A 24,885-nucleotide genomic window follows, 5' to 3' on the forward strand; every position below is an offset into this window, starting at 1 on the left:
GCTAAAAACTTCCGAGGGTATGTCCTACCCATCCAATTTCATTAATGAGAGTGATGATGGGGCATAGCTAAGTTATTGACTTCAACAGCACCAAAAACCAGCAATCATATATTATATAGGGAAACATTATGTTATATCATCAAAGAAGAAAACGACCAAACCCAGTATACAACGCCCCACCCTGAACTCTCTAATTTTTAACTCTATTATTATATTTTGTATTTACCTCTCAAACCCAAGGAAAGAGACCCTCTCCATATTGAACCCAGATTTGATTCTTATTCTTCCTAGTCCAACCAAATCCCTACTCCTACTCCTATTACTAAAGACTAAAGTTGTATTTTCTCATAATATCGTTTTAACAATTCATTTAATATGTTATGAAAAGAATTAAATACACACTAACTTTTTTAGTTTACCGTCAAGTCACATACAATATTAATTACGGGTGAAAAAACTATTTCTTCAATATCAAATTCAATTATTTATTTATTTAAAGTTTTATACTTATCTCATTTAAAATGAAAAGATATATAAGTATTGTTAAGTTAAGACTTGATACTATAAAGTTTTATACTAATAATTTTTTTTTTTCATGAATTGTAGTGGTAGAATAAAAAGACATCCTTAATAGTATAAAAAAAGTGTGAATTCTCGTGAAATCCTTAAAATACCTGTCAACCTAGCTACATTCATTATTTTGAGTTATCACGATGATATTGATACTGTTGTTAGCTTTGTCAATTACAGTAATTTTTATTAAAACCTACCGATCATTTTTAGTAGATTTTATCCTTTCAATTATATTTTTTTATTTATAAAATTTGAAATTAAAATTTATTTAAAAGATTTGAGTCCGATTTTATTTATATCAATCACATATTACAGAGTATTTCTTCCAAAAATAATAATTGTCATAAGTTAAAAAAGTTTTTCTTTTAAAGTCAAACCAAGAAAAGTAACAGATAAATAAAAAAAATAACAATTTTATAAAATTAATATTATATCGTCATTAAATTATTTATAAATTTTATTATTAATTATTAATATTATAAGAAATATAACTGCAGAAACATACTTAATATTATATTAAAAAACATACTTAATATTACTGAATGAAGTAGTTCTTTTAACTATACTACAATCTAATCACGAATCCCCCTATATAATAATTTTTTTTATAGGGTAAGTTGTTTTCTTTTTGGGCTGAATATTTTTTACAGGGTAAGTACTTCCCTATTAAAGTAACCCATAAAATTAATGATTTCAGGATGAAGGTTACGTTGTCATAAGTTAAACTTTTTATGCATTGAATTAGTCGTTAGATATATTGACATTAAAATTAACATTAAGATAAATATGAATTATGATCAAATTGTTCACACCAGATAAAATAAAAAAATATAAGATTTTTTTTTCTTTTTTCTCACCTGTTGAAGCTTCTCCCTTAAGTCTCCAATCAGTCCTCTTTCTCTCACACCACCCACATCATCGCCACCGCATAATCCTTTACCGTCGTCTAAAGGACTGTTATCATTATTACTACTTAACGGAAGGAAGACAAAGCTTTTTTTCTTTTTGACCACCGAACATCAAGTACCATCACTAGATTTGTGATCGAAAACAAAGCGATCGACAAAATCTCAAATCTGAGATGAAAAATGAAACAACCACTAGATCTGAAAACAAACCCAATGTAGGTTGCCTGGATTCGATACGAAGGACATCATGAACAAATGGTTCCTCTCTAATGACAGCGATGATGATCCTTTAGACGGCGATAATGGAGGGTTTTTGCAGTGGTGACTGTAAGGATGGTGCTAGAGAGAGATAGGGGTGGTTGAAGACGATAAAGGAAGAAGGGCTAGTGAGAAAGTGCAACAAGAGTCGAAGCCTTTAAGCTGGGAGCATAGGATGTGGAACAATACGGTGGCGACTCTCATGATCGCGAAACCACAAAGACAATGTCTGAACATTGCCATTGATAAGGTAGGAGAGCAAGAACCTCGCCCGTGGCACAAAACTCGAGGTAAGGAGCAAGCAGAGGAGGAGGCAATAGGAGCCGACAGTGAAGTGGAAGTTCGAGTGGCGGGTGGCGAAAAGAAAAAGTTAATCTAATATGAATATTTCTACTATATGTCAACTATCAATTTTAATCAAAGGGTAAATATGACTTTTGCACCGTGTGAAATATCTTTTACTTTCGGAGGATAGCCTAGATCATCATCTCATTAGTATTTATTTCTATTTAATACCGACCTATTTAACAGTTAATTTAATGTTTAGGTAAACGAAACAAAACTAAAACACTAAAAACAGCAATTAAAATTCGATAGCAAACAAAACCCCACACTATCTCATCTTCTCCTCTTCTTTGTCTTCTCCCTCAGCTCCCCCGTTAGTCAAACACACACTCCATTTCACACCCTCTTCCCAATTCCCCTCACGAGGGCGTGCCCGTCCATGATTCAATTCGGGCACGCTTTTCTCCATGTTCATCTGTCAGATTCCGCGCAGAAGAAGAAAAAAAACTCTCCTTTCTAAAATGGGTCTCTCTCTCTCTGTTTATTCCCCTTGATGTGTGTTTCACTGCACCGTGTTTGCTGGCGCTCTTAGATCTGTTTCTTAAGCAGTGCCCACGAGGTTAGATCGCAACATTTCCCTGCCAAAACTTCGTTTGCTACTTTACCCCCTTTGGCGCTGTTTGAAGGATTTTTTATTTTTTTTTGATTCAGACCCACTTTGCAAGACAGTGTTTTGGCCTCTTTTTATGCTACTTTATCCCGAAACAGCAAATGGGTCGCATCGCTTTCAGCCTCGGAATTTGATGACGACGATGATGATGGAGCATGGTGGTGACATGTGTAATCATGGGGTTGTTAATAATTAGGGGTATATTAGGTTTTGGACTGGTTTGTATTTGTATCTGGTAATGGTGCTTAGGTTCAGAGACCTTGTGGAGTTGGCATCTCTGTGTCAGGGGTGTTTGCATTTGTTGCAATAATAATAATAATAATAATAATAATGGGCAACGGCACTTCTCGTGTTGTTGGCTGTTTGATGCCATTTAATGGCAAAAGTGGGGTTGATTTGGAGTTTCTAGAGCCATTAGATGAAGGGTTAGGCCATTCCTTTTGTTATGTGAGGCCATCTATTTTTGAATCTCCAGCCATTACCCCATCAAACTCTGAGAGGTTTACTGTTGATTCTAGTACCCTTGATTCTGAGACGTTGAGTGGCTCATTTAGGCATGAGAGCATTGAAGAGAGGCCTGGTAAGAATGTTGCAGAAACCACGTTCAAAACGATATCAGGGGCTTCGGTTAGTGCCAATGTTTCCACTGCCAGGACTGGTAACCAGAACGCGTTACTTGCTAGCGATGTTCTGGAGCCTGCAGCATCGTTTGAGGGAACCTCGTCGTTCGCTGCAATCCCTTTGCAGCCTGTTCCCCGGGGTTCTGGACCTTTGAACGGTTTCATGTCGGGACCTTTGGAGAGATTTTCTTCTGGTCCGTTGGATAAGGGCGGTGGTTTCATGTCTGGGCCGATAGAGAAGGGTGTTATGTCGGGTCCTCTTGATGCCACTGATAAGTCCAACTTTTCAGCGCCACTTGCTCGTGGTCGTCGAAGGCCGCACCTGCAGCGCCTCATGAGAAGTGTAAGTGGTCCTATGAGAAACACTTTTTCTCGGACTTTTTCAAGGCACTCCATGGGTGGCAGTTGGGTGCAGCGGTTATTCCTTCATCCGGTGTCTCAACTAGCTTGGAATTCCAAAGAGGCAAAGTTTCGACAGGAGGTTTCTAGAAACTGTGCTGAGGTTGGATCGTCCGAATTGGAGTATAAACATACACAAAATTTGCAGTGGGCACATGGTAAGGCTGGTGAAGATAGGGTTCATGTTGTGCTTTCTGAAGAACAAGGGTGGCTGTTTATTGGGATATATGATGGTTTTAGTGGACCAGATGCACCTGATTTTCTGATGAGTCATCTTTATAAGTTTATAGACAAGGAATTAGAAGGGTTGCTCTGGGATTATGAGGATAATCCTGTTGATCCACTTAAACCTGAAGTCCTTAAAAATGGAAATGATGTAGTTGCTCTAGAATGTGATAGGGAGGAAATGTCAGATGCTCATACCATTTCAAATGAAGAAAGTTCTTGCTGTTTAGAAAATTCTTGTACCGTAATGGTCAAGGATCAATCATCTAATAGTGAGATAGTGGAGGTAAATGCTGAAGTTAAGGTAAATATTGAACAGAGAAATTGTGGAAGTCCCAGTATTGTACATACTGATCCTGAATCTGTTCCAATTGGACAATTGAGTGGTCAAGGCAGAAGAAGTGTGCGACTTTATGAGCTACTTCAGATGGAATCTTGGAATGAACAGTTGTTAGAACAAGGCAGGGATTCTGTGGTTCCCAGGGAAATAGCACAAGAGAGGCAAATGAGATTCTGCTCACCTGATGGTAAAGAGGATAGATCTAGACATCCAGACGAAGGTCCCACTACTTCAGGGCAAAATGGAGGTGCTGGGTTTAATTCAACCAACCAGGTGCCGATAGCTCCTTTTTCCATTTCAGGACAAAGGCAGAATTCAAGAAAGTCATTTATTGGTACAAAAATCAGAAAAATGTACAGGAAGCAGAAGTCCTTGCGTAAGAAACTTTTTCCTTGGAGTTATGATTGGCATAGGGAGGAAACTTTTTTTGACCAGAAATTAGTGGAATCCTCAGGACCCATTAGAATATGCAAGTCTGGAGTAGATCATAATGCAGTTTTAAGAGCAATGGCTCGGGCTCTTGAAAGAACAGAGGAGGAATACCTGAAAATGGTGGAGAATAATATGGACAAAAATCCAGAGCTTGCCTTGATGGGATCATGTGTTTTAGTGATGCTGATGAAGGATCAAGATGTTTATGTTATGAACCTTGGAGATAGTCGTGCAATTTTGGCTCAAGAACGGCCAAATGATCGTCATTCTAATCCGTGTCTCATCAAAGATGATATGAGGCATAGGAATCGGTCTAGAGAGTTGTTAGTGGGCATGGAGCTGGATAGAATTTCGGAAGAGTCCCCAGTGCACAATATAAACAAGCATGTTAACATGATAAACAAAAACAGAGAGATATCCGTGTGCAGATTGAAAATGAGGGCTGTTCAGCTTTCCACAGACCACAGCACAAGTATTGAAGAGGTGTGTTTCCTCCTTTTTTGTGAACTGATGAACTATAAGTTAATACATTATAGTCAAATGTTATAGTTCTAAAATTTGATCAGCTAGGCTTTCATGAATCGTTGAATTGTGTTCTGCTTCTTGGTGCTTGCATGTATATGTTGATTTATCTTGTCTCCGCATATGTTTTTAACTGTTTTTTCATATTTACATACCTGAGAATGCTCAAATTTCAGTTTTTCTTATTATTTAGATTAGATATGTCTCTTTTGAAATTCAAGAAAAAAATGAAGAGATTACAAATTTGGGAAAAAAAAAGAGAATTGGGTAACACCATATACAAATATATTGAAATATTTATCTTTAGTGGAAAGCAAACTTGATTGCATTTGTTAAAAGAGTTTTATGCAGTATTTTTCAATTTTGCTCGCAGGAAGTTTCTAGAATAAGAGCAGAACACCCTGATGATAATCAGGCCATATTTAATGATAGAGTGAAAGGACAATTAAAAGTGACCAGAGCATTTGGTGCTGGATTCCTGAAGAGGGTCAGTTGATCTTCTGACTTTAGCTATCTGAATTTTAGTTTGCTCCAGTCCTTTTGTCCATAGTTTATAGGTGGGATTCTACTTGTGTTCGTACTTTTTTTTTCTTTTTTTCATAACATGGAAAATTTAAGGAAAAAGGTATATAAAATATAATAAACTGTGAATGTGACAGTTTGTTCATTACCATTTCAGATTGAGCCTAAATATATACATATTTTCAAATTCATCCTGTCTCCCTTTATGTGTATATATGTGTGTGTATGCTTGAAGGAATGAATGCCTTGAACAGAAATTTCATCAACATTTCTCTTGCAAGAATGAGTATCTACAATCAATTCATTAAGAGGGTTCCTGTTCATTAGCAATCCTATCATCCTCTCTGATTTTATCTCATTTAATTATCAAAATGTTAACCAAAAATGGAGTGGGTGGATAAACAGTGATGCAGTCAATGGTAAATTAGTTATATTTTGACTTCTTGGGTCTAATCTACTTTATAGGGGAGATAAAGCATGTTAAATGAAAAACATATTCTTGGAACTTCAATTTACATATTTTAAACTTAGTATATTTTGTTAGTGGTGGTCAGTGACAGATTGGTCCCTAAAGCATAAAAGGAGGTAGCTTGTTGAATTTAGTTATAATTATACATTCATTTGCTTTATGCTTGTTGTGTATGACTGAATTTTGAATATTTATCCTTTATTTGTGTGATAACGCCACTATTCTATAAAGCTATTAATTTTTCTTCCAAATTGTGGCAAGACTTTGGCCTTTATTATAGCATAGGCATACAGAGTTTAATTGACTTTGATATTATGAAGTTTGTGATCAAAGAGTTTGTGATTATTCACAATTAGAGAAGAGTATACAACTGCATATTTGCTAGTTTATGTATGAAAAAAAATTCTTAGATATTAATCATTGTTGAAACATTTACACCAAACAAACACCTATCATGCTTCACATATCAATGACTACTGGCTTAATGAGTTGGGTGTATGATTCCCACCCCTTCTTTAAATAAAATCTTTGTCCATTTACTTTGCTTTCAATTTATAATTTTGCAATTTAAATCAGCAGTCATTCTTTTACTTTGTTTTGTCTTCTTGTCTTACTTTCTCTTTCAGTTTCAATTTACAGTTCCAGCAACTTTACATTGCTTTTTGATTCAAGTGTCATGCACATTTATATTTCAAACATATTACTTTAACTTGCACTTCTCTTTCTTCTCCTTTCTCAAACTCTTTTAAACTCAAGTTCTTTAAATTTCATTGCACATTTAGTCATGCTTTAAGTTTCTTTCAATTTATTTGCTTTCCTTTAGATTTTGACTCATTTAATCATTGCTTCTTCCTCTTTTCCTTAGTTTTATGCATTTACTTTTTAAGTTCTTTTACATTTCCAAATTAACATGCTTCATAAGCATTTTTTTTATTTGAATCATGATTGCTCTTCAAGATATTTTTGAGTACATCTTATTTTCTTTAACTTTGCAAGTCTATCAAGTATCTTTGTCGATTTGGCTTGTAATTTGATTTACATCAAGAAGGTTAACTCGAAAAAATGCTTTGCTTGCAAGTATTCATACTTCGGAGATTTTGATTTTAATTTCCCAATACTATTAAGTATCAAATAGTGAAAACTGAAAAATACATTAAGATTTCGAGTCAATTACAAATTGAAGCGACACTACTCGAAACAAATTTCTTTGTCAACAGTTATTATAAATTATTTTTGGTTGGAACTAATAATAATTGGCCATATTAGTTTCCAATTATTTAAATTCTCCTTTTATGTGTCTATGTTAATTTCCTAAGCTAAGAAGCTCAGGCAGGGAGATCAACACGGAAAAAAATTAAGGCATCCTATTAGAATTTAAATTTTCTGACACACAATTTTTTTTTGTGTCCATGCCTCCTGGGCAAACTTGGTCAATCTCTGGCTCAGAGTCAGTGGTACTTAAATTTCCAAAATTATATCAGAAGTCTAGCGATAACTGAATCATGACTTATGCAGAAGAATAAAAGCTAATTCATGGAAGTAGTATATCTTTGGCTTGCTGCTGCATTTTTTGTTTAGGGGATACTCCAACCAATGTTTGTTTTTAAAAGTGTTGTGGTTTTGATCATGACGAAGCTTAATATGATATCATGCAGTTTTAATGTATAACCTGAATTTCCTAATTAGTTTCATCAAACCTAATTTGAGCTTCTTACGTTAAATTGGATATTTGGATCATAATTTTGCACTGCTATCTTTCCGCCCTCAATCTAACGGCATATTATAAAGCCTTGGACCCCTTAGTAAATGTGCATGACCATAGGTAGTTTTGAGGAACATATTTCTTTATACTGTTCTGTTTTACTAACTTTTGATGATGACAATAATCAAATATACCTTCTATTTCCCCCCTATTGTAATATTTCAACCCTTTTCTAACTTCAATTGTATGATTTAGCCGTCTTTTAATGAACCGCTACTGAAGATGTTTCGAGTTGATTATGTGGGAAATGCTCCTTACCTAAGTTGTGCTTCTTCTGTCCTTCATCACCGACTTTCCTCAAGTGATCGGTTCCTGGTGCTCTCGTCCGATGGGCTTTACCAATTTTTCAGCAATGAAGAGGTAGTTGCCCATGTCACATGGTTCATGGAAAATGTTCCCGAAGGTGATCCTGCACAATACCTTATCGCAGAGCTTCTCTTCCGTGCGGCTAAAAAGAATGGTCAGTTTCACTTTCCTAGTCCCTCTGGTATTATTGTGGTATTTCATGATTAAGTTGGATGGAAACTACTTTCCATTTTGTGAAAAGGGAAAGAGAAAAAAAAAAAGGAAATGCAAGGTGTGAATTTAAGTGGGCTAGTTTTGGTGACTATCTCTGGAAATAGGTCCTTTTTGGATATACTTCATAAACATTTATAGGAGAAGAAAATAAGAATTTATAATGAATTGAGTTTCTCTCCTAAGTTAAAATCAACTTGTGTACTTAACTTTTATCTTCTATAGAAGCTCTTCTGATTTAACTTTTTCATTCAAAAGCTAAGATGCTGTTACATGTCATGAACCAAATGATTCCCCCAAAATTTTCCAAGCAACTTGGCTCTCATTCAAAGCTTCTAAGGAAGCTCTGCAACCCCAAACAACTTTGTTGAGTTTTATTTATTTATTTATTTACTTACTAAGGTAGCCATACAATGCTGATGGTAGAGCAATACATTTGAATTGTTACTCTACTCTACATTATACCATTATTAGTTATCATGGTTCAATCCACATCGATATTTACAAGTTGCCTTTGTTTAATTTTTGCAGGAATGGATTTTCATGAATTGCTGGATATTCCTCATGGAGATAGGCGTAAATATCATGATGATGTTTCTGTTATGGTGGTTTCGTTGGAGGGAAGGATTTGGAGATCATCGGGATAATTTATTTATTTTAAATGACTCTTCATTTTTGGCTAGGTGCCTTCAAATTTGCATGTTGCCTTGATAATGTAACAATTTTGGGCTAGAAGTAAAATTGTTTTAGAAATCAAAATTAGGCTCTGAAATATTTTGAAATGGAAGCTTTTTTCATTTAATATCCTTTTATCAAAGGAGTCTTTTCACTTGATTTTTTTTTATAAAAAAATTGAATTAAAATATATATAAATATATTTTATTTTTTTCAAAACAATTCAAAGTTCAAGTCTAATAATTCACTGTTTTGAATATTTGTAACATGGAAAATATTGTGATTTCCTCAGAAAATAACTTTTATAACTTGGACTGGTTTTTTTGTCGTTTTATTTAAAATTTAATTAGTCAACCGTAAGATATGGATAGCTTCGAAGTTGACTCTGGTTGTTCAGGGATGTTGATTAACCTTGAATTGGACACGTCAACGTTGACAGCAACAACCGAAGCAGCTGGTGCCTCTACTCAACTCTCGTGGGGTCCAATACTTTCTCCAATTTCTTTCTTTTTACTTTACTATACCAAGAAAAGAGAAAACCTTACAAGCTTTATTGTTGGTAATTCTAATATTTTACTCCAAGCGATTATTCTATTTTAAAAACTAAATAAAATTTGGTCAAGTTTTTTAAGAGTCACGAATGTATTTGGTCAAGTTATTTTAGAGTCACGAATGTAATATGTTTAATAAAATTAGCTGATAAATTAACTAAAAACTTATACGTTATAAGTTAAAATTAAAAGTTGAAAAACTGAAAACTTGAAAGCTTATAAGTTAATTTAATCGATTTAATTAGAAATATTTTTTAAAATTAACTAGTAAATATATAATATATTTTTAGTATTTGAATATATTTTTAATAATTTATCATTTTAAAAAATAGAATAATATTTTTTAAAAAATTTATATCATAAAAAAATGATAAAAATTTGATGATTTCATTTAAAATTAACTGATATTTCTTTTGGACTAAAAAGACTAAATACTTAATCAGTTTATCGATTTTTTATTCAACCAGTCAGTTTAATTAATTTGTTTAGAAGGCATTTGTTTAAGGGTGTATTATTGTATTTCTTGAAATGATATTCCCAAAAATCTTGTAATCAGGTATATTATATTTGAGAAAATTTGTATCTGTAGGACTGATTCTCATTTTTTATTAGACACCAAAAACTATAATAAGTACATTTATTTTTTCTAGCAGATGAGTGTTTGCCTTTCCTACTAAACAAAATTAACTATAAGTTGAAGGGCTTTGATATCATTTGCTAATGCTTAACCATCACATAATTTACCATCTACTGATCTGCCCGTAACCTCCTCCTTCTGTGTACAAAATTGCATTTATATAAATAAACAGCGATTTTGTGACAATTAGGAGGAGGCAAATGTGACAGAAGCAGATTTCTTCTTTGTTGGGCTAGCGAATCCTGGAGTTATGAACAACGCAACGGGTTCGGTAGTCACTGCAGCCAATGTTGAAAAGATTCCCGGACTTAACACATTGGACCTGTCTTTATGAAGGATTGTGTTCGTGTTGGAAGGCAGAGTAACAGATGAATTCTGGAAACGAGAACGCTTCCATGTAATGCGGAGTTTAGAACAAAATATATGTCAAGAATAGCTAGAACTACAAGTCCAACACCTTTTCTATGTTAACAACAATAAATATATATAATAGAACGAGGAGAGTACGTAGAGGTAGAGGCAGAGGCATGAGAAAAAAATAGTTTTACAATTTATATATATATCATAGGTGGTGGGCTTCATCGCAAAATATTAATAGCTGAACCACAACCACAAGCAAAGCAACATACTGTATATAATTATTAAAGAACGTAAGTAGGGACGGAATAGAAGAATACTCAGATTAATATTGATAGAGATTCATTATATCAGCTAGAATTCAGAACTGAACATTGCTGGAGAAAGACTGGCCAAATCTCCAATTGGACGGTGCTACATTATTTGCCGTGCGAGTCTTCCCATTGCGGAGTTGAACTCTGAAAGACAAACTCTGACCATTCACATATCTTAAGCTTTGCCAGTTAGCACCCCAATTCCTCGTCATGGATTCCCAATTATTCATTCTGGACCCTTTAACCCAAACTCGGGAAATCTCTCCAGCTCCACCTACGTTGCTTATAAGCACCAATTCGAAATAGTCCCTTCCATTGATGGTAAATCTGATGCCTCCACTTCTTTTGCACCCAACTCTGCATATATACATCATAATTATTAGTCAGCCCAATTTAATTTATCATATGACATGTCAAATTAATTTAAAGACTTTAATTTCAAACGGGGTGCAAAAAAAATAAAAAAAAAAATACAAGTTTAAGACATATATGGCATAACATAAAACATACGTACTTCATGTACAAGATTGGTACAATTCCAGCTTTGTACTTGGCTATTGTCTGAAAGGCAGGTTGAGACATGTCAAAGTGTGGTCTAGGGGGATTACACCAACCGCCATTGTCATTAGGAAGTGCGAGGTTTGGGGGGCAGAAATTTGTGGCAGTAATATCGATGGAAGTGCCCCTGAGGCACCATTGGGGCACTTGGCTTGCGTCACAAACTATCCTATAGCAACCACCGCATGATTTTCCATCATTAAACAAAACAGTGCTCAGGGCAGCTGTTTTTGTGCCATAACCATCTGTGTAGAGATTTCCATAGCCACATGCACCTCCTACAAATCAAGACAATTGCTAATTGAGTTACTCATGATTATTTGTTTGGTGCTCTTCATTTGTACCTAAATTAATATCTGGGGGCTTTACATTTTAATTGAACTAGCTAGAGAAATAATGAAGGGGAAAAAATTGAGACAATTAAGAAGTTATGCGTTTTAATTACCCATTGTTCCTGAGGCATCACTCCCACCATAGAAAGTTGCATGAGCTCGCTGCCAAACAGCTGATGCTACTCCAAGTTCAGTAGTGAATAACACCACAAACAATATAAGACCAGTACTCAAAATGAACTTTCCCATCTTTTCTCTCTCTGTGTGAATAAGAATTGCTTAACTTGTTGCTCAAGATGGCAGATTCCTATGGCCATTTATATATAGCTGCAGTTAGAGGCTTTTAGCCCATAGAAACAGCTAGCTAGCAAGTTAAAGTTCAAATTGTGGGAAACAAGGTGTTGACCAACAAATTTGTCTCCTGTTATCATAAATTTAATATTGACCACCATTGCATGTTTTAATTAACAATAGCCAACACTATTGTTAATTTAAGTGTAATGTAGGCCTTTACAACGCTAAGTATAACACCAGATGATATAGATGAAAGGACATCTTAAAATGTATTGTAATTTCAATTTTTTAAAATAATTTAAAGTTAAGTATACATTGTTTATTTATTTTATAAAATAACAATGTTAATTTAGAAAAATGATCTTAATATCATCCATCAAGTTGAAACTTATTGGATTAAAATCTTCTACTTTAATTATTTCACATTCTATTTTTTACATGATCACTTTATTATGCTTGTTATCTCTTTGTTTTATTTATAACAATTTATAATGATTACTTGTTATATTTTTTTCCTTCTAAAATTAAGGATAATAATATTTGGATATCCATTTATTTTAAACACTCCATTGATCAATACTTTTTTTTTATTTCTCTTTCTTACACATCATATCATGCATCTATCATATCTATCTTTTATTACTTCTCTTTTTCACGGTCGTTGATGTCAACCAACATTTGGATGTACAAATATATTTAGTGCATGTATGATTTGTACTTGGAGTTGTTGCGACTTAGGTTTTAATGTAAATTCAACCGATAAAAACAAAATAAATGTAAAAATAAGTGTTTTAATATGTTAATAAAATGGTTTTTTGCCTGAAACTTAATTTTTCAACAAAAACCAAAGATGTACTTATTTTTTCTAAAATATTCATGCTACTTCGACGCCCATCGAATTGATCGGTCATTGTGCAGCGAAAGAATATTGCATCAAACTCATCATCATTAATGGTATGAGTGGAAGAGAAGAAATGGTAAGAAATTTCAAAATTTGAGTTTTAAAAATAATTTTTTTCTTTAATTTAAATTCAAAACTCTTATTTTATCCTACTAATCATTGGGTATATGAGGTTTTGATTCTTTTGAACCCCCATTCTTCGGCTAATTAAGGAAATCCATGTTTACACATTTGATTTGATCGTTTATCCGTAGTACGTGAGTGGTACCACATGCAGTTTCCACAGCCTGCTTTGCAGTAGACAACATGCATTCATATTATAATGATAAATCGTATAAATTATAGGCCATTTGAATGATAGGCTATCAAACGAACAGATAGAAGGTACTTCAGCTCCGTACTTATATATATATAATATATGAAAGTCAATTCGTACACGCAAGAGAACGAAAGACGTTATGGGTATCTTGCATGGATATTTAATTAATTAATTACTTTCATAGTTGTAGTAACATGCAATGCCTAACTATCTGCAATGACCTTATTTGTTTATCACAAGAGATAGAGGTATTTTATTCTTGCAATAAATATGTTTATGACTAGATGCATGTATTTTGCCACCGCCCACATGGCACATGGCTGATGGTATCTTGTGACATGTTGAACCAACTACCGCTTCACACAAAAGGTCACATTTTTTCATTATATTGTTGAATGAGAATTGCATAAACCCTCATCCAAAAAGTTTAAATATGATAAGTAACATGAATAATGAATGTGATAAGATGAAAGAAATAAAAAAAAACTGGATAAATGTTAATAAAGTGTTGTACTGTCAAGGTGTTTATATCTGTGTGTGAGAGATAATAGTTCATAGTGATCAAGAGCAGTCAGTTGTTTTGGTTGAAATTGAAAATGCAATTTATTTACCAAATCCACAAATATATTACAAACACCAAATGATTGGTCAAGGCAAGCTGAATTATAGCATATACGAGGTTAATAAAGCAGAAATGCATAAAGAAAAAGACAGGGTATAAAGACTAATCCAGTGATGATCACAGTTCAATTCAAATGAAACCAACCCTTGTGCTCCAGCAGGGACCAGCACATTCCACCCCATCTGTTAAGGCATACCTATTTTCCTAATTAATGAGTAGAGGGTGAACGATTATGTTAATTAGTGTACGTAGGCCATTATATGCACAGATCATTGTCAATAAGCTCATTTCACATATATGCAATAATTACTTAATTATTTTGAAGAAATAATTACTATTTTTTTAGTTTATTAAGATAATTTTTTAAAATAAATAATTATTTCTTTACATTTAGACGTTATCAAGCATGCACTTCTTCGTTTTAAGGCCTCCCAGTGTACTTTAATTCTTTAATTTCCTGCTGCAATATTTCTGGATTAGCTTCTGTAAAAGTGTTGGGAAAAGGCCCAAATAGAACAGGCCCACGCCAAGCAACGCAGCAGAGTGTGTAGGAACTTTTCTCTTCTGTCCTAAGAATAATGGTGCGTTTGGTAGAGATGAGAAAAAATAATATTAAAGAAATTTTTTATATACTTTTGTGTAAAATTCATATTTTTTAAACTCCATTTTAATTCAAAAATTTATTTTTTATTTTCATCCTCTAAACCAAACACACCGTTAACAAATCTTATCATGCGAAGAAGTGAAGAAAACTTGTGAAGATAATAAATTTAGGGATGAATGACCCAATGAATTCAAGCCTGCAAATCAAAGAAAAATAAAATTCTGGGTGGCTTATCATGATCATCGATTCAATTTGGATTTCAAAAGTATAAAACCGATGATATTGATTTAGATATCGAGTTTAAGAATGTAGAATCCGAACCAATCTAGACTCATACTATTTTAAAATATTTTAAATTTTTATTTGGTATAATTTTATAATTTTTATGTTTATAATTCTATAACTCACAAATTTAATATTATGTATTAGTTTTCTTTCATTTTATTATAATTATTTTCTCTATTACTTTCTTATTTATTTATTTTATTATTTTAGTAGGTAATAATCCTATATAACCTGATCTAAACTAATTCTAAAGTGATTGGATTGGTTCCGTTTAGATTGTCAAAATATTTTTTTTTAAAAAAACAATTCAAACAATTAACATTAATCTAATCAAAATATCCCCCAAATCCTAACCGCCTTACTCGTGACCACTGTTATTATGTACACTTCACAAGCTACAGGGTAAAAGTTAATGATAAAAAATATTTTATATGATATTTTGTGAATATATGTAAGTTTATACTACATATATAGAAACTTATGACATATTATGCCTTTAAACCAAGTAGCATTTCTCCTAGTGAGAAAATATAGATAATGAAAATATCATTTCTTATCCAAACGCATAGTGTCGCTTTTTTATACTTGAAGGTTTTTATTTTATTTTTAAATTAAGCTAAACATAGATAATTAATAAGTTTTCAATAAGCTGGGACCGTTTTTGGTTTGCTGATAGATGATTATTGAAATTGCTTTTGGAAATGACTTCGATCTCGACATTATCTCTTAAGGATAATAACGGCTTTGTGTTTTTTTTTTTTTTTTTGAAAAGGATAATAATGAACTAATGGCCGATGTTGTTAAATAGACCAATCAATGTTTGCGGAAAAGACATGTTGAACAGTATTTAAATAAATAGTTTTCCACAAATATCCTTCTTAATTTGCATGCAAAGCTAATATTGTTACATTTAAATTATCACGTCATGTAATTTTTTCTTGCTTCGCTTTTTTTTTTTTTTTGGGGGGGGGGGGGGGGGTGTACGGGGGAAGAGCTTGAGATGGGTAATAAATATTACATGTACTTATCAATCAGTAAATAATAAAAAAAGATAAAGAATAAACACTCAAACTGGTACCCTGAAAATTTTCATAATAACACATATCCGTTTTTGTTTAAAAATTTACAAATTTGAAACTCTTTTTAGTCTCTAGAATTTTAATTGTTTTTAAAAGATTGAAGTGTTCCGTGTTTAATAGTAATATGATTAACTGCCTAAAAAAAGTAATATGATTAACAATTAATAATTTTAAAAGTTAATATGATTTTTGGTGTGTTTAAAGACTAATCATACGTTAAACATATTTATTAACAAAATATTCATATATAATAAATAAATTTATGAAGGAGGGAAAAATTAGAAATTTTCACAATTGAATTATTGCATCGATTTAATATTGGATTAGTTTTAATTATACGAGAAGCTTAGTGTCTACACTTATTGATAAACATTGATTTTTTTTTATCAGCTAAACATTGATTTTTTTTTATGTGGAAAGCATTGAATCTTTTAACATTTAAATTAATAATTATTTTAATAAAGATTGAATCTTATTGATAAAGATTATTTTTAATAATATTTTAACATTTAAATTAAATGTATTAAGAGGGTTTTATATTGTTATCTAATAACAAATTGTCATATATTTTGTAATTCTGCTAAAGTAATTATTTTAAAAATCATATTTAACATAAAATGATAGATCTAGACTGTATTAAAGAGTGCTAGCTGATTTTTTTACACAATTATTTAAATATTTGACTTTTAATAAATAATTATTTAATAAATAATAAGTTTAACAAAAATATTTATTAAGGACTTTATGTGCAAAACTAGATATATGATATACTATTTGAAAATTAAACATGTATCAATTCAAAAATATATTTTTCTTATAGATTTTTCATTAGTGTTTTTTAATATTAAATTATATATATATATATATATATATATATATATATATATATATATATATATATATATATATATATATATATATACACACACATAAAAGATGAGGGAGGGGGCTAAGCCCCCCTTTCCCCTAGCTTGGATCCATTACTGTTAACCTAATTTTTAATTGACTCAACAATGTAAATTTTTTTACATACAAAATGCACACAAATTAAACTCATTATTTTTTAAAGTGATTTCGGATTACTTGACTATATAAAATATTTACATTAATGACATAAAAATTAAATTCATAAACATTTTATATACTTTCTTAGATATTTTTTAGTTATTTAATAAATAAATTTTAAATAATTCTATATTTTTAATATAACATCTTTTTTATTTATTTTTTAATCAATACTTTAAGGAGTAAGGACACACTCATTAGCATTATCCATATGAGATATATGAGTTTTTTTTTTCTTCTTTCAATTGTGTAGCTATCAGTATATCATTTTCCGCAAAAGGAATACGACTGAACTCTGCAATCCCAAATTCTTTGAATCTCATCAAACGTGATCTATTCCAATAATAAATTTTACATAGCACAAGATCTCACTTATGAAATGAAGCTTTTAAGAAGATAAAAAAAACGAATATTGATGAATGATGTTCATTTATACGCAGTCTTGATCCTTATGGTAATTGTTATAAAACAAAGATATCATGAGAGACTGAATTCGAGTTTGGTAGACAAAAACATCACCAGGCTTATCTCCATTTTCTCGTACGTGTCCTTCTGTGGAGGATGTCTTTTAATATGTTGTATTATTCTCTTCTCTCTGTTTTTTTTTTTCTTCCCAAAAGACATTATTAGAAAATGGCTTTTCAATTAAGGTGGTGGGCCGAACTTCCCCTCTTATCCCTCGAAACCGTTGTTTCCATACTCAGTCAGACGCAAGTATTAAGGCTTACAAAAAGTGTTTATCTCTCATGTTTGTTCTTATTTTTTCAACACAAATTATCAAATAATTTGACAAAGACAGAGAAATTAAAGAGATTCTTTTGTAATGGATATAAGGATAAGCATTAAACGGTGTGTGATTATTCTGGATAGACATGAAAATAATTCTTTTTTTTTTTATCATATTCTATTTTTATATCACATCAATTATAATATTTTTTTTCTTTTTATTTTCTCCCTTTTTCTCTCTCAACAACATACAAATCCCATCAAGGCGTGAAAAATGTCATTTATTGTATGAAAATACGTTTAACTAATCACGATGATGAAACACTTCATGCTGAGTCACTATATATGCACAAGGTTAGGATGGACTCTTGTACTCTCTGTAATAATAATGCTGGATGATTAAAACTATTACAAAGCTCTACCATATATAAATTCAACTCTTAACTTTTTTATGAAGAGTGGCCAATTCATGATCAAAGGATAAAAATAAAACCGATATAGCCTAGAATTTATCATGCATGCATAGTTTAGGTTCACTTTAATCTAAACTGAATCACATGCTGTTTTGGTTTAACAATAGACACAAATTGAGTGTATTGAGTTAACGAATATACCGAAATGTGTGTCCTACCGATCGAGTACAATCATTTGAACCAATTGCATGAATGAAAACGTAGATATAATGCATGGAACACTATAGCCACCAAAACCAAAACATGCAGACTAACAAACTTGCAAAAATAAAGGCTACATTATTTAGTTGGTGTCTGAATTATTTGGGATTTTTTTAAGTAGAACTTTAAATTAATTATTTTTTAATTGGGTACTTCAATAGGTAAAATTTGAAAAATATTAATTTTTCTCTCATATGTTTTTTTATTAATTTAAACACAGTAAAATAAAACATTTTTATTATCTCTTAGTTGTAATCCCACCAAACGGTTCTCTAAGGTGACTAATAGATTTACTAATTTTCTTTTTCTATCTTCTCAAACATATTCAAAAGATATTAGAATTTATTGTTGTTTCATCTTTTTCCTTAATCTTATCAGAAAATACAAGAAAATCATCCATAAAATGACAAATTGTAATTTTTGAAACTTTTTAACTGTCAAAAATTATTTATTTCATTTTTTGGGATTTAAAGCCGTCCACAGATTATTTAATTCATTTTTAATCTAGCTAATTACATGTGTATTCTTTGTTAGTCATGTGAGAATCATCTAATGAAATTAGAGAGGATTAACAAAAATATATTTTATTTCCAAAAAGAAAAAAGATTTTTTGAAATCCAATACTAATTGACACTTTGTGAGAAAAATATAGATATAATAGAAAATATGATTTGGTAAAAAAGAGAAAGTTAAAGGAAAAATAAAATATAAACTAGATGTTTAAAATTTGTGTGTGTCAACAATCAGAACTCATACGAAATATTTTATAAAAACTAAATTAATATTTTTTAAATTTTACTCGACCCAAACATATTTTACACAGAATGTTTTAACTTAAATTTGAATATTTTTTTTTTACCCAAAGAAAAACTTAAAGCTTTTAAATAATGACATATACCTAATTTTTAAAACTGTTGCGATGCATATCTCAATTCTTAAGTACTAGTATTGCTCTTATACGGGTGCATCTTTATGACTATATAAAGCCTCAAAGAATCAGACATTTCCCACAAACTCTTCCCCTTCCCCTTCCCAATAAAGTATATTCTCTTCTCTGCCGTCCAAGCTAGTCGTTCTCTCTGTCTCGTTTATATTTTTTGGTTTATTATATTCTTCTGTTTGGTACGACACTCTCGTTAGTTACTTTTCAATTTTATCGATCATACGGGGGAAATCGGCGGTCACTGTTTTTAGTGAATTGCACTGTCACTATTTTAATTAATTTGTTGTTATTTACACATCACATCTTTATAACAAATTATACATGAGATAGAAAATGAAGAAAAAGTTTTTATTTTTTATTTTTTTTATAAATAAGATAGGCACAGGTGACAACACAAGTTGGTCTGATGTATCATGATATATATATATATATATATATATTGGTCCCGGTAAAGAAAAAGGGAAATTTTTATTTGGGTTTTTAAAATGAGAGTAAGTCCGATGAAAGTTCCCCTTTTTTTTTGGACTTTGCTTGTTAAGCCCAAATGACCATAATTAGATAAAGTTAAAAAGGTACAGGTTTGTTTTCAAACCAAAATTTAAAATTTAAACCTTATATTGGCTTTGTCACCTTTAAAGATAGGTAGTGCATTGCGTAATGATATTACTCTTTTAATTAGTTGATTAAAACATCGATCATTACCATATTATACTGCCATGCATAGCTACCGTATTTAAAATTTAAACCTCATATTTCATCAAACGGTTCGTCTTTGTCACCTTTAGAGAAAGGTAGTGCGATAGAGAGAGAAAATATGTAAAAAATTATTGTACAATGGCAATACTATTATTTATAATTAGTTGCTATAAATAGAAGGTATCATTGGTAGTATTTGGTTGTGATATATTTTACGTTGTTCTCAGCACGAAGCACACTATGGGTTGGAAAGGAGGTCTCAAAAACGTGGTCACAATGTTTACTTTCATGGTGGCCTTGGTTGTTGTTCAACATGTGAAGTGTGGGGACTCAGCTCGCATGTTACTTCAGCACGGTGGCTTCGTTCAACGAAGTGGCACCAACTTCGTTCTGAGTAACAGGCATTTCTACTTCAACGGATTCAACGCGTACTGGTTAATGTACATGGCATCTGACCCAGCCACAAGGCCCAAGGTCACTGCCGTTTTGCAACAAGCTTCTAGCCATGGCTTAACTGTTGCTAGAACTTGGGCTTTCAGTGATGGAGGTTATAGAGCCCTTCAGGTTTCTCCTGGTTCCTACGACGAGAAAGTATTCAGGGTACGTACTGCATCTTCAATTAATAATATTCTTTTTAATACAATCATGTCAAAGTTTTTTTTTTCTTAAATATAAACTCAATATGGTTATTGAGATAAGTTATAAACTAACGATACTCTGTACCAATGTTACATGATAAAAAAAACCCTCCATGGTTACTGTTTTTCTAGAAAAATTATTACATAATTAAATATTATATATCATGATGTTATTAAATCTCTACATGATACATAATTGAATTTTATTAATTTTTTAATATACATTAAAAAAATTATTATGTATCACGTAAAGATCAGTCATAATCAACGGCATTTAAAACTGTAAAAGTCCTTAGTAATGTAACAATTTATCGTAATTGAGCATCGAATAGCATGAGAATATATTTGCTATTTATTAGTTCTACTTTACATGCTACGTACGTGGTTTTTTATTGATTGGTGATGAGCTGTGCATGTATGCGTAGGGATTGGACTTTGTAGTATCAGAAGCGGGAAAATATGGGGTGCGTTTGATACTGAGCTTGGTGAACAACTGGAAAGATTTTGGTGGCAAAAATCAGTACGTACAGTGGGTGAAGGAACATGGACAGTACGTGAACAGTGAAGATGATTTCTTTTCACATCCTATTGCTAAGCAACATTACAAAAACCATATTAAGGTGAGCCAATGCTTCAAGCATACATGCACGACCATAGGCAAAACAATGACTTCTTGTGGGTTACCTATGTTTGCGTGTAGTGTATGCCGTTGCAAGATGACACTTTATTACCTTTTTTATTATTAAAAATAAATTTTATCAATCATATCATTAAATTTTATGTTCTCATCAATTAACTCCACAAAAATTTACAAATTAAAAAAAATATTTGATACTTTATCACCTCATTATATTTTAATGTATGATATATTGTTTACAGTATAAGGAAATAGTTATTATTCATTTACATTTTAATTTATAAATATGTAAATATTATACATACATATATTATCCCGATCATATTAAATGATTCAACTGTTATATTAATAAAATTTATTTTTGATAAAAAAAAGTGTTATCTTACAAAAATTTAACATGATTTCTATTAGTCGATAATCTCTGTTTTACACCCACGCTCAAATTATTGCGTCCGAATTGGATCGATCAAATATTAATTGTGCTATAATAATAAAATAGATATTAATGAAACGTCAGTTCTAGAAATATGCTATATGTATTTTCGATTTATATATTCAAGTAAAGATACTTTGACCTTCACTTCAAAAAATATTTTAATTGACCTCAAAATATTAAATTTTTGTATAAAACAAGATTCCCCTGAATAATAGTATAACAAGAGGTCTATTATTAAGGCAATTGTCCCGATCATAAATTTTCATTATTACAACATCGATATTATTTCCTTGATCAAAATTAATTATCAACCTTTTAATTTGTGAACTTTGAGCATATGCAGGCTGTGTTGACAAGAAAAAACACAATAACTGGGGTGGCATATAAGGACGATCCTGCCATATTTGCGTGGGAACTTATCAATGAACCCCGTTCCCAACACGACAACTCCGGAAAAGTTATTCAGGTCCTTTCTCTCATACTATATACTAGCAGCTCCTATTAGTTTAGATATTTACTACCAAACATTATATGCATAACTGGCCTCACACGCAACACACATATATGTGATTGTTTTGGGCTTTCTTTCTTGTTAAATTGACAGCATTGCATATACAATTACCCTTGTGATCAATATTATTCCTTTCCTCGAATTTAAGATTCCCAAATGAAATAGGCCACCCAATTTTAGAAGAGCCAAATACAATATTATCGCTGAGATGTGGACATTGATTAATTGTTTGTGAGAAATATATAATATAATATATAAAAATAATAATTAAACTTGGTCGTTTATTTTCCAAAATATAGATATAGATAATTAGATACAAATCATAATATTATTATTAATGTATGTATCTTTTCTTTTTTCAGCAATGGGTGATTGAGATGGCTGCCTACGTCAAATCCATCGACAACAATCATTTGTTAGAAATAGGACTCGAAGGGTTCTATGGTGAAACAATGCCAGAGAAAAAACAATTCAATCCTGGGTACCAACTTATTGGCACTGATTTCATTTCTAACAACCTAGTTCACCAAGTTGATTTTGCTACCATGCATCTCTACCCTGAACAATGGTACCATATTATACACAATTATTTTCACTTAATTATAAGTAATAAGTAAAGTATATTCTAAGGAAGTTAAATTATTAATTATATGGCATGCATGCATGGGTACAGGTTGCCAGGCTCAAACGAAGCTGCTCAGGTTGCATTTGTTGACAAATGGTTACAAACACACATTCAAGATGCCAAAAATGTTCTGGGGAAGCCTATTGTTGTTGGTGAGTTTGGCAAGTCTTCGAAGTCATATAGTGTGGTTGAAAGGGACAATTACCTGAGCAAAATGTATAATGCCATATACAGTAGTGCTAGTAGTGGGGGACCCTGTGCTGGTGGGCTTTTTTGGCAGCTCATGGCTAAAGGAATGGATGGTTTACGTGATGGTTATGAAGTCATCTTTGAGGAGAGTCCTTCAACTACCAGAATTATAGATCAACAATCCCACAAAATGTCAAGTATTGCTTAGTAGATAAGCATTAATTTCGCCTACCTCATGTAAATATACATGTAACAAACTTATTTTGTTGCTTATATATTCCCCAAAACAAGCACTATATATTCATAGGAAAATACAGCGTGTTGTGAACAAATTAATCAAATGTAATATATATATTAACTCAATACATGATCAGGCAAAAAAGCAAAATAGTGGTTGCAACTTGCAAGTGGGTGATAACACTGCATTATACCACAAATGCATAGGAGCAATAATTTTGGTCTGGAAATAAATGGGAGATATATGGAGAGTGAATCCAGAAGATATCAAGGGAAGGTGTCTGATGCTTTTTACTGAAAAAGTTTTTAGGAGGAAGATGATGTTGTTAAGGACTGCGATGGTTCCAAAAGTCCTAGACGGAATTTTATTCCATAGAAAAATGTTGAAGTAATAATACTTTGAACTATAATGAAACTCAAAATTATATTTATTTAAGCTTTACACTTTTATTTTTAACTTCTTTAAGTTTTCTGCGTCTACTTTAACTTTATCTTATTTATATTTTCCTATCATTGTAATCTTGTCAAAATGAGCAAATGCAACATATATTACAACATTTGCATGTTCAGTTTATTATGTCAGCTCCTAGTTCATTGACTATCACAATTATGATTATCAAACTCTCAAGTTAACTCTTTAATTCTTACAAGTTTATGAGTCTATTTATTTTCTATGAGTAGACTCGTGTGTAAACTCTCTTTTTAGTAGACTCTGGGTAGATTCGATAAACTCTAAATAAATTTGGTAGACTCTTGAGTTTACCATCAAGTCAATGAGTCAACAAGTTAAAAAAATTAAATTAAAACGTAAGTTATTTTTTGTCTGTTTAGTGTTCAACATACCTCCATTTAGTATGTTGTTCCTGAATCGAAAAATTCTCACCTTTAATAATATCAAACCCTTGTTCTCTAATAACATCTACAAGTTATTATCTAGTATTGATGCAATACTAGACTTGATTATTTAAGTATTATGAAATTTATGATTTACTATTTTGTTTTATTATATTGCTGAAATATTTAATTAATATATTATTTATAGATATTTTGTTATTATTTTTATATGAATTGGACTCTTACGAGTCTACTAGTTGAGTCCATGAGTCAAATTTATAAAATTCTCACACGTCTACATAAACTCTCACATTTGATAACTTTTAACACAGTGGATGGAACCAAGCACCGTAATGGTGATGCTTAGGTTGATTGTGCTCATGACATGCCAAATGACCATTAACTCCTGATTAATGTTTATTTTAGTTTAATTATGTCATGTTAGTTATGAATTTAAACTTTATTAAACTTTAATATTGCATTTTATTAAATTTTGAAAACTTTAAATTTGCACTTTATCAATCTTTAAATTAAAACTTTGTTATTAGATATATTTACACATTATGAATATTCACTTTTATTTATAAGTTTCATTATAGACTTTAATTAAGAATTATATTTATAGTCGATAATTATTAAGCAAGT

General features: G+C 31.5%; 3 protein-coding genes across 6 annotated transcripts; 2 read left to right on the forward strand and 1 right to left on the reverse strand.

Moving 5' to 3' along the window:
* The first annotated feature begins 1,304 nt into the window (after nucleotides 1–1,304).
* LOC100776518 (protein phosphatase 2C 32) lies at nucleotides 1,305–9,260 on the forward strand. Of its 2 annotated transcripts, XM_006577129.3 has the most exons (5): nucleotides 2,278–2,643; nucleotides 2,736–5,193; nucleotides 5,606–5,719; nucleotides 8,181–8,445; nucleotides 9,033–9,260. In XM_006577129.3, the coding sequence occupies exons 2-5, from the start codon at nucleotides 3,025–3,027 to the stop codon at nucleotides 9,146–9,148; spliced, it is 2,664 nt and encodes an 887-aa protein (XP_006577192.1). In that variant the 5' UTR covers nucleotides 2,278–2,643; nucleotides 2,736–3,024; the 3' UTR covers nucleotides 9,149–9,260. The 2 variants fall into 2 exon arrangements, 1 of the variants encoding a protein (XP_006577192.1); XR_413693.4 differs by lacking the exon at nucleotides 9,033–9,260 and having other exon boundaries at nucleotides 1,305–5,193; nucleotides 5,606–5,789; nucleotides 8,181–8,316.
* Nucleotides 9,261–10,903: 1,643 nt separating this feature from the next.
* LOC100777045 (putative expansin-A17-like) lies at nucleotides 10,904–12,218 on the reverse strand. The gene is given in 3 exon segments (NM_001255293.2): nucleotides 10,904–11,392; nucleotides 11,550–11,871; nucleotides 12,039–12,218. Coding segments are annotated over 3 exon segments (768 nt in total). The 5' UTR covers nucleotides 12,175–12,218; the 3' UTR covers nucleotides 10,904–11,082.
* Nucleotides 12,219–19,468: 7,250 nt separating this feature from the next.
* On the forward strand, nucleotides 19,469–23,837 carry LOC778029 (endo-1,4-beta-mannanase). Of its 3 annotated transcripts, none has more exons than XM_006576207.3 (6): nucleotides 19,469–19,616; nucleotides 20,361–20,733; nucleotides 21,197–21,391; nucleotides 22,188–22,310; nucleotides 22,718–22,923; nucleotides 23,029–23,837. In XM_006576207.3, the coding sequence occupies exons 2-6, from the start codon at nucleotides 20,374–20,376 to the stop codon at nucleotides 23,375–23,377; spliced, it is 1,233 nt and encodes a 410-aa protein (XP_006576270.1). In that variant the 5' UTR covers nucleotides 19,469–19,616; nucleotides 20,361–20,373; the 3' UTR covers nucleotides 23,378–23,837.
* Nucleotides 23,838–24,885: the final 1,048 nt, after the last annotated feature.

This window comes from Glycine max, chromosome 3 (assembly GCF_000004515.6).
Source record: "Glycine max cultivar Williams 82 chromosome 3, Glycine_max_v4.0, whole genome shotgun sequence".
In the NCBI taxonomy this organism is placed as follows: Eukaryota; Viridiplantae; Streptophyta; class Magnoliopsida; order Fabales; family Fabaceae; genus Glycine; species Glycine max.

Coding starts and splice junctions, on each gene's coding strand:
- LOC100776518 (XM_006577129.3), top strand. CDS start 3,025: ATGGGCAACGGCACTTCTCGTGTTGTTGGCTGTTTGATGCCATTTAAT. Junction 5,194..5,605: donor ACAGCACAAGTATTGAAGAG/GTGTGTTTCCTC, acceptor TTTTGCTCGCAG/GAAGTTTCTAGAATAAGAGC. Junction 8,446..9,032: donor CCGTGCGGCTAAAAAGAATG/GTCAGTTTCACT, acceptor TAATTTTTGCAG/GAATGGATTTTCATGAATTG.
- LOC778029 (XM_006576207.3), top strand. CDS start 20,374: ATGGGTTGGAAAGGAGGTCTCAAAAACGTGGTCACAATGTTTACTTTC. Junction 20,734..21,196: donor ACGACGAGAAAGTATTCAGG/GTACGTACTGCA, acceptor ATGTATGCGTAG/GGATTGGACTTTGTAGTATC. Junction 21,392..22,187: donor ATTACAAAAACCATATTAAG/GTGAGCCAATGC, acceptor GAGCATATGCAG/GCTGTGTTGACAAGAAAAAA.